Source organism: Vanessa tameamea, chromosome 12, assembly GCF_037043105.1.
Source record: "Vanessa tameamea isolate UH-Manoa-2023 chromosome 12, ilVanTame1 primary haplotype, whole genome shotgun sequence".
NCBI classification, from domain to species: domain Eukaryota; kingdom Metazoa; phylum Arthropoda; class Insecta; order Lepidoptera; family Nymphalidae; genus Vanessa; species Vanessa tameamea.
In genome coordinates, this window is record NC_087320.1 from 1,155,281 (window position 1) to 1,166,455 (window position 11,175).

The following is an 11,175-nucleotide window of genomic DNA, read 5'->3' on the forward strand; positions in this document are numbered from 1 at the left end:
TCACCATAACTCGCTTGTCAATATTTTACGAGTGAGTTCTTAAGAATAGTACTTGTAGTCTCTTATTATGAATATGAAAATAACTTTTCAGAATTACGTACAAGTTATACAACTGCCTCAAAATAATAATTTATCTAAATATCTAATTTCAAAAACATTCAAATATATTTTAAAAAATATTTCAAATGAATTTATGTATAATATTGTATTTGTATACATTTATATAATAGTAAGTAATGGTACTTCGTAAACAACTGCATTTATTTTAAATACTTAATTCCTTAATTAATTAATTAAATAAATATATAAAATTATCACAATATGACGAATCGTGAAAGGCGAGTCTTGTATTTTATCAAATATTGTATATAACATTTGAATTTATTTGTAACCATCTATTTTAGTAAATAATGATAGAGCAATTTGTATAGATTGCGGTCTTCACCGGTACAGCTTCCACAGAGCGATTTTTATTAGTAAATTAGGTGACCTGCGCACAGACACTCACTGAAACTGACACACAGATGTCTAGACAAATGAATAAATATAATTTAAATAATTATTATTGAAATAAAAAATACGTCTTGATAAATTATTTGAGATTAGTGAAAATGATTTTTTTTTCGTTCATTTAATTTCGTTTGAATTTACATGCGAAATAGATGTGAACATTACATTAAAATTATATCATTACAAAGCAGTAACGAATTTAAAGATATTTTTACGTACTACTGTAAAATATCCCTCACTCGTTATATAAAAAGTCAAAGTAAAAATCTTCATTGAACGTTGAAGCATGAGATTTGCTTTTAGATTGGCATAAATCTACCGCCCTATCGGAAAAACATACATCAGACCCGAGAAAACTGAAAAAACTGGAACAGTCACCATGTCAACAATTTTAGCACTGTATTTAAATGATAATGCGAACTTAATTTTACAAAGTAAATACAAATTTTTGGAAAGCAATTTACTCGAAATTAGATATAATCGAATTTATTATTTAATTAAAAGAAAATATATTACAATTCATTATTTTATCGAAATCAAAAATATAAAATCTTATATTTAATCAAGATTAAATTTGATTGTAGATTGTGTACTTTATCCTACATCGTTTGAAGCAGTGAGTCACGGAGAGTTATCACTGAGCTAGACGAGACGAGTGCAGTATCGGCCCAACCATACGTGGTGTTAACTCTAATAAAAAAAAATAACCAAAAATGTATAAAACCTATGTATATTTTCACCAAACATCAGTTGTTTACGATATTCGCAACAGTGCACATACTCGAATATATTAATTGAAATTAATAATTCGGAATATATATATTAATTTATTTAATTAATATTTTTAGTAAATAATTTATTAAATTTTTTGAAATGTGGATTATTGCAGTGAATTTATTGGCTGTTGCGGGTGAGTTGATTTTTTCAATTATTTTTACATTGTGCAGAAATAAAAAAATACAGTTGAAGTATTGACGGAAATATCAGGTTTTTTTTTTATATATTTTAACCAACGTGTAATAATATTGAGCATACATGTAAAATTTATTCAAAGCATTTTAGTGATTATTTATAGTCAAATAAATTAAATTACATAGCATAGATTTGCTCGTAAACAAATCGAATAAAAGCATAACACGCCAAATTTACATTTACGATTTTTAGACATGCGAATTTGGGACTCGATCATTTTATATTTATTATATGTGTTGTTTGTCATTGGTTTGTTTGTAAACGATAATGTCAGAAATCATAGAATACATTTAAATTAAACTTTGGATGCTATATTCATTTGTCATAAATATAATACAACAATAAATCAATCATAAGTGCAATATTAAATATTTAAAAAGGAATTAATGTTTAGTTTTATAAGTGTTTGGTGTGTCGATATATATATATTTTAAATTTTATGTAGATTATCAAATGTATACGAGTATGTAAGTATACAAATTACTTATATTTACTTGAAGTTAAACTAATAAAATATAAACAAATAAAATAGTATATCAGTCCACACCGAAATCAAATTACATTTAACATTACGTTTCTTTTTAATAAAAAAAAAACAATAATGCATGCATACACCTTTATCTGCGTCTTTAAATAAATAAATAAATCCATTGACTGTAAACAGGATATTTGGGAATATTTTTATTTTATTATAGGCGGATTTAAAATAACGTTATTGTAAAAAAAAAAGGAATTCTCTATTTAAAATTTTGTAAAGTTTTGCTTGGATAATAATCTGTTTCTTAATACTTATTCATATTTATACATTTTCAATGGTTTGCAACTATATACATTCAATGAATGAATGAACGATTCACGTATTGTGCACTGTATGGTTTCGCGAACTAAATCTGTACGTCATTCTATTATAATATATACAATTATTTGATACAATGAATGATCAAGAGTCAACAAGGAATACAAATAAACGTATCGGATTATTAAGAACAGTTACAAAAATTACAAGTATTGAATTTGTACGATTAAATAATATAAAAAAATAAGTTGAATTAAATTAAGGTTAATAACATTCAGACAGCGTCAATGTGGTAACGTTGATAGCCATAAGTGCAAAGACCGAAACACGACACCATTGCGCGTATAGAACGTGATTTTTATCTTCCGTTTCGTTAATTTCATAGTCTAGAGTCTGGAACCCGAGAGCCAAGATGCCAAGTCCATCTGGATTAGGTTATAAATCATCTCATGATCCGCGTTAAAGGAAATCTTCATGAGAACACCTGCAGGTGTGGGATGAAAATCTGCCACGTGTATACACTAGCATTAGAATAGCGTCTTGGAGTTTTGTTCTCCAATCATTCTCCTGAAGTGGAAAGAAGGCATTTGCCCAGTTGTGCGAATTTTATGTACACAGGACACATCTAGCGATAAACATATGCCAAAATTTTTTATTTTAAATTTGGCTTACAATAAATATAATAACATTAAAAGTATCTCGAGTCTCGACTAAAAATAATATTTCACTAATTAAGCGTTAAGTCGCTGACGACGAATAATTTAACGCTTTTAAGTTAATTAAATATTAATTGTGTGCCGTATTATTGTTCGAAGATAATTTCTGCAGCTGACAGTGTAGCGGCGGCTTTTTACTGATATTCGCAATAAGATTGAATTATTGATATGTAAATTAATGAAATTCAATATATTATCGTTTATTCAAGGAGATTGTAATCTAATAAGTAAATTTGTATTCATTTAAAACAAAAGAATGATTTAACGAGAAAGTAACAAAGAAATACACTATTTACTTCCACTTTATATACTTCGCCAGTCGTATTTAAGAAAAGTTTAAGTACTAAAAGAATCGTTCTTCGTATCGAGAGCAGTAATCTCCACTTAAGAATTTCTTTGTTCCAACGATATTCAATTTTTCAATACAAGCCTGATTGGTATAGTAGCTAAATTTAAGGCTGATCAAAAAGTCATGGGTTTTGGTTTATGATTAACTAAATTTGACCCTTGGCGTAATGTTAAAATTCCTATTCCCAACAAATATTCGAACAAAAGAATAAAGTTTTTTTTTTAATTCTACGAGTAGTTCTGGATATAAGTGAGTTCGAACAAATCTTCGACTTTATGATTATGTAATACTAAATATTTAATTCCATAAAACCAAAATACAAATCATAAAGACGCCATTGAATAACTGTGTATCAAACTAAGAACTTAATTCTGACAATCGATTTTATAATGTACCTAACAATACGAATATTTCCGACGTTTTCCGATGCGCAATATTTGTTCTGAAATTCTATACAGAATTCATACAAATAAATCTAAAATGAATATTTATCCTTGGAATATATCTCAAATTCATTGAATTAATATTAAATGATGACAGACCTCGTACACGCGTAACATGTCACTCACACAGGCTAAATATTATATATGTTTATAAACAAAAGCGTAAAACAAATGAAGACTCGACAGATATAATCTCTCTACACATTTACACGTTTCTTTGAAAAATTCCATTAAAACCTATTTGATTCTGAGCAATAAAAACGAGTTTGTTTTTGCTATCTTGTTTCGTGTAAAATTGATAAAATATCGTATTACATAATTATATTAATTTTTAAAAACGTTATTGCGCAGGATCGCCTCCGAAAACAAATAAGTAAAGTAACGGTTAACAGTCAGCACAAATGCCACGTTTTCAAAAATTGCCGTTAATCAGCTACAACCATTGCAACATACAATATATTATACATAAACGAGAAAGTCTACTACTGAGTACTATGTATTTTAACTCCTCGATCATCCTACATCGACTGAGCTGACTGAAGTCAAAAAGATACTTTTTAAACTTTTCCCTCATCCATAGAAATCTATTATTTAAAGGAAAAAAAACTTTGTAAGAACGGCCGAAAAATAACTAGTTATTAATAGTTCCAATAAGTATGATATTCAAAAAGAAATCAATACCTACGCATCTCGTATCAGATTTAATAAAAATATAATAATGCCCTAATTACGAGCAAAACTATTAGTCCACCATTCATTCGAAACGAATGAACGAATGTGAAAATGATTTATTCCGACCTTAGAATTGTAACCTTAATAAATATAAACAGACACTAAAATGTACTGTCGGTGTATTAGTGTATTTATTATAGTGTAATGTCTAAGAATCTGAGAACGTCATTTTACGCCAAACATAATATGCCAATCATTTATTAATCACCCAAATTATCGTAATTACAGTCATTTATATAATAATATAATGTATACTATTATCTAACTATTAACTAATATAAAAGAATATTACATATAAAGTAATTAATTAATATCAGTCATTATATTGTTATTATAATATTGTAATAAATAATAATTAAAAGAAGTGTTTAATGAAATAGTAACAATAGCTAGTTATTCTATACTATCTAACTTATATTATAAATGTGACTAAGTGAAGTAACTCTGTCTGTCTGTCTGTCTGTCAGTCGCTCCTTTACTACCAAACCAATAAACCGAATTTGACGAAGTTTGAGCAAATTGAAGTCAAAGAAGGATCATCGGCTACTTTTTTTGCCTAACACATGACAACCAACCAACTAAAACGCAAGCGAAACCGCGGGCGACAACCAGTGATGAATAAGATATATAATAACATTAAAAAAAATCTTTAAAATTAAAGTGTTTCTCCAGGAAATTGCAAAAAATGTGTGCGTGTGATAAAGTATGTCGCTTAATTTGCTGTGTTTTACGTAATCGGTTATTTTATAGACATTTAATATATTTACAAAAATTATAACACAAAGTTGCAAAGTATTGAACTAAAATAATTCTTACACCCGTTCATATGTTGATAACATATTGTTAAATTGTTAATAGCTTAAAAAAATTAATAAGTACAGACAAAAAAATATGTAAATCGAATCACAAAACAATATTAGATTAGATAGAATTACGTTTAGACACAAAAAAAAACAAAAACAAAACAATAAACTCCGGGCATCGTAATAAAAATGAATAAATCCCGTTTTAATTTCCCAGGAGAAGACGATCGGGCTCGATGTGAATATTATATTCTGACTGACCTAGAGTACGGCATCACAAACATACATGAAATCATGCATATTAAAGTTTTCGCGTAAAGTTGACGCCATGTTTAATTCCGCTTTTGAAAATCTTAGCACCAAACACAAAATATAGTATTACAAAATAAGCCTTGGTTAGTGTAATGTTTAATACATTTATACCAATTCAGTAATAACTTGAAGGGTTTTTGGTTATAGCGATTAAAGAGTTCCATTATGATCCTCCGTCAGATCTCCATCGCCCGATCAGGTTAATCTCTAATGTATTGATTATAATTAATGTATCTGAATTACGTTTATTTGAAAAGTTTCAGAACGACAAAACAATGAGGTTAAAATCAACGGCATATATCATAAAATATATATAGAGAGAACTGAATCTAATTATCTAGAAATTGGCAATCAATTTCACGTTATCGTACTATTCTGTAAGAACGAACGCGAAACTTATACACGATTGTTCAATGAAATAAACGAAGTGAGTTCTTACAGAATAACCCCGCCGTTATCAAAATGTATTAGAGCCGCCGCTAGATTAGCTGGATTAATTCGACCGCAAAAACTAACTTCTTTGGGCAGCCACATATATTTCGATTTGCATAACTCGCTAAAGAATATTATATCATTTTCAATCATTTGATCAAATAATTATAAAGAGGATAAAGAATAGTAGGAATTACTAGTATTCCTATGAACCCCTGCGATTGAGCTTAACGCTAGTGCTAGGAGTGGGGACGACAACAGCCCAAAGGGTCATTACAAACCTACAAGTTTTTACACTACTAGACGGCTCGTGATCAAATTTTTCAATTGTATAACATTATTTACCCTATTGTTGCAGGTATCATCAAAGGAGCCGACTGGTCATATGATTGTAAGTTATCCCTTATAACTTGCAATAACTTTAACAAAAATATTTTATGAGATACGATGAGAGAAAAATACGAATACCATTTGTAAAAACATATTATCTTATAAAAACTAAATTCGTGAATTCCAATTGTAACATTTATTTTTTACTCCAGTTGAAACACAATGGCCGGGCGTTTGTACCACGGGGAGCCAACAGTCCCCAATCAACATCATGTCCCGTGACGCGGTTGTGGACAGACAGGAGGCGCACATCAAAGGACCGCTGGCCTTCAGAGGATACAGCAACGTGAATGCCACTGGTGAAAATAACGGACATACTGGTAAGCATACATGGAAATTCTACATAATGTACGTAATGTACAGCACAATCTTGTATTTAAAAGAATCTAATTCAAAACTTGGTATTGAATATAATATATTTTACCTATAATTTAAGTATATATATCATTAGCATTCTCGTATTTCATATATAATAACATATAAAAGATTTATACACCGTACTACTGATCACCATAAAAGTTTTCTCAAAGATGTACTATCTTCGATGCATGGAACACCGATTTATACTACTTAGTTGTAACTCCAATAGATGATATTTATATATAAAAGCAGGACCGCTTGTGTCGAGTTTTGTTAGTATGTTTTACATAATAATATCATTAAAACTTAGTAACATAATATGAATTCGGTTAAGCACCGATAAGTTTACATGTGTTGAAGTTCTATTTGAACTTCTTCTAAGAGGTAAAGGAAAATATCTCGAATATAAGATATGTTGAACATTGCGGGTGATATTCAGCCACCCCTAACCATTAATATGCTCTAGCGTAGCGCGGTGGAGTAACTAATAAATGTTTCATCTATTTCCCAGTTGTTGATTCACTTTAATAATCATGCTTATTAAAGGTCAATTTAATACACTTAGTACATAAAATAAAACTCAAAAAGTTCGATATATTTTAATATTATATTATTACTGAAGAATATCATACAAACGTTCTAACACATTTCGACTGATCGATAAATTTGTTTTCTTTTTTAATTCACTCTTCAAAAAATGCTAATGAGAACTTTATTTCATCAGTAAAATGGACATTAGTGGATGACGAACCAATGCCCATATTATCTGGAGGTCCACTGCGAGGAAACTACAGCTTCATACAGTTCCATATCCATTGGCTGTCAGAACACGCTATTGACGGCATGAAGTGAGCATTTTATATTATATAAAACCTAATTAACTTCCTCGTTAATCACTGTCCAATGTTTCTGGAAAGTTCCAAAAGTAACAAGAAACTTTTGGAACTTTTCAAAAAAATTTAAAAGATAGATGAGCTATAATGATTTTCTCATCACAAAGAATACGACTTATAAACAAAGAAAATTTAAAATATGGAGTCCCGAATTTATATTGACCATCTAATTGTTTCTACAGTACGTATTTATTTTCCTAGATACCCAATGGAAATACACTTCGTTCACGTTAAGACGGGTCTGACAGTCGAAGAAGCACTTAAACGGCCAGACGGACTCGCCGTTGTTGGGGTTCTCTGCCAGGTAAGCGAATATTATTAAAAAGAAAACCTACATGATCTGCTTTGATTAAAAAACGTAGAAAGCTTACTGTATTCCTTAAATTTCATAGCAGGTGAAATTATTACGTTTTGGACAAAGAGAAATATAATATAATTGGGACCGTGTATTTTTATTTTTGAATGAAGTATCAAAATCAATCATCGATTCTGAAAGAGTGTACTTATTCCATTTTTTTTATCATAGCAATGTATGTATACAACTTGTAAGTTGTTTCTGCTGCTCGTCGAATTTATTTTACAAAATTTAAATGTTAATTAAACTGTATAGTTTTAACGAGATCGATTTTGCACAGGTCCATAGTGGAGTAGAGAATGAGTTCGCATTAGGAGAATTGACACCAATGCTCCCTAGCCTTTTTGACAGACAATCGGGGCCCTTGCCAGCTTCCATCATTGATCTCACGTGAGTATGTAATCTAAGAGTCCCTCGTAGTCGAGGACTGTTAAGATATTATCTGTAGCAACTCAGAATTTAAAAGTTTTTAGTTTTTTTCTTCGCACATGCAACATAATTATAAAATTAATCTTTATCCCAACAGACGTCTGTTTAGTCCAAACATGCAATCTTTCTACACATACCACGGCTCTTTGACTACCCCGCAATGTCAAGAGGTAGTCACCTGGATCGTTATGGATACTCCTCTCATTATATCTGATACTCAGGTGAGCATGACAGACAGCGTATATAAGGGCATTATCGATGTTCTTACGAAAATTTAAATGAAGAAATCGATCATTATATGTCGTCGATTTTTCCGTTATTTTCTTTTCCGAACCAGGGGCAGTTTTTGCTTTGATCAATATTATATTTATAAGAAATAACATATGTACATTTGGAATTTTGCTAAGCCTTCTTAACTGCACTATTACTGCTTGCAAAGGAATCTCATAACAACGTCACTAATGATTAAATCTGTATTTTAATATTCGCAAACATTTGCATAATCGATTTAAAAAAATAGACAATTAAACAACGTTGGTTACATCCAGAATGCTTTGCAATTCAATATTTATAAAACTTTTGGAAAACAGAAGTAATTGTAAAATGAAATTTATAAAAATTCATAATACAAAAAACGTCTTTTCTTGGGGTTTAAGTTTCGTACAACATTCATCAAATGTTTCAGTGTCTTTGCTGTAAAAACCTAACGGGCAAACAGATATTTTTCTTTTCGCATTTGTAGTATTACGTAGGGATAAATGATTATCAAATTACTGTAGGTACACTAAAACAACGTGATCATCACGTGGGTAATAAAAGACTAAATCATGTAATATTATCGTAACCATAAATTATTTTATTAATTCGTCAACTTTGAACATTCATTTATCGGTTAAACTACTTAGGATTACTTTAGTCTAGTGATAGAAAATCATCTTTCTATTGATGCCAGATGGGTAACAAAACATTAACCATTTTAGACATTTTTATTGATGCAACTTTATAAGTAACTGCAGTTCAATCGTCACACATACACAAACTACCCCTGTACACGTGGGGGGTTGGACGAACAGTTGGACGGTTGGACGATCGCGTGGAGCCGACATTAATCTTAATTTTGATTACCAATTTAAAACAACCTAAACCATTTTTACTATCCACAGTACAAACTCTTCAGCAAAGTGGACGTCGGTGGCATAGACAACTACAGAAGCTTGCAGCCTGTCAACCGAGTCATCTACCGTAGCCTCGCTTCCTGTGCATCCTTGACCTTACCAAGCTCTCTTGGCATCCTGGCTGCTCTAGTTAATCTCTCATCAACGATGTCTGGTGTCGTGAGCAAAGGAATCTGCACAATTGTGAACATGAAGAGGAAGTTCTGGGGCAACAAAACTAAAGAATGTATCAAAAGTGATTGAAGAACGCGAACATTTAAAATATTGGTTTCAATTGGGTATGTTACATATCATTCTTGCAAATAGGAAATTTTAAGGAATATTTCAAGAAATCCTTATGGATAAGGGATTTTTTATATTGGATGAACTTTGGGAATTGTTTACATCCAAATTTAAATCACTAAATGGTATATACATGTATAATATCGTTATGAATTAGCTTAGGATTTATTGAACAATTGCATTTCGTTACTATGTCCTTAAAACTGTATTTAGTCATAGAAATACTGTTAATGTGTGATTAACGTGCTTACAAAGATTTTATAATTTAGTGACTAACTGTAGTTAGCTAGTTCATTAAAACAAGAAACAATTTCATTGTGTTACATTTTTGCTCTAGATGTGTGGTACTTAGTGGAAATAGGCAAAAAAAGATTTCATTCAATTTACAATTATAGACTACATTAGTTAAGAGTTGTTAAACTGGATTCTTTTACTTTAATCATACAAATTTAAGTTTTGCTAACTCAAACCCATACCCATACTAGAACTAGAGCCGGTGGATTTGTTGAGATTGACAATCGACATTGTAAGCAGCGTCCTTCGAGCTCATCCTCGATCGAAATGCTACTCGGACTAGGGGCCACAAGGAAGGGTTGGTTCTGCAGTTGCGAAATAGGATCTTATGTTATTAAAGTGCCATTAATATTTCGTGGAATTTTTATTAGATTATCAGATCGAAATACTTATCGGCGGATGCTTTATTTTTCGATTTAAGATTTGAAATAAATTATCCTTGATAATGAATGCATTTATGATAAGAATTATAATTGATGGTCTATTTATCGTCGTGAAATATTGATAAATATAATGTAACTAGTTATTACGAGTTCTTATCAAAAGATCTGTCAGAAATTAACCGAACTGATAAAACGAAATAAAAAAGCGTCTCGCAAAGAAAAATAGAAAATACTTCTGAGAAAGTATATTATATGAAGAAAACAAAAAAAAAATTGTTTTCAGAAAACTTATGACAAATATACTGTATGAATATGAATATTATTAGACCATGCTTTACACATTGAACATGGAATATGCGAGCATGGAATACACTATGGAAAGTGGAGTATTCACATAATATTGTAATTAGAAAGATTACATTGTGTTATCGTAATTATACATATTAGAAGATATATTTATTGTTATCAAAAATCAAAGTATTTCTTTCATTTAATCTGTACTAATAATGTATATATATAGATTAAAAAATATTGATATTATGACTAATG

At 30.1% G+C, this 11,175-nt stretch overlaps 1 protein-coding gene across 1 annotated transcript; it reads left to right on the top strand.

Moving 5' to 3' along the window:
- Nucleotides 1-1,168: 1,168 nt before the first annotated feature.
- LOC113402406 (putative carbonic anhydrase 5) lies at nt 1,169-10,094 on the top strand. Its single transcript, XM_026642647.2, has 8 exons — nt 1,169-1,420; nt 6,424-6,456; nt 6,608-6,775; nt 7,540-7,663; nt 7,910-8,012; nt 8,344-8,453; nt 8,590-8,713; nt 9,656-10,094. Exons 1-8 carry the CDS (start codon nt 1,384-1,386, stop codon nt 9,908-9,910), a joined length of 954 nt encoding a protein of 317 aa, XP_026498432.1. The 5' UTR covers nt 1,169-1,383; the 3' UTR covers nt 9,911-10,094.
- Nucleotides 10,095-11,175: the final 1,081 nt, after the last annotated feature.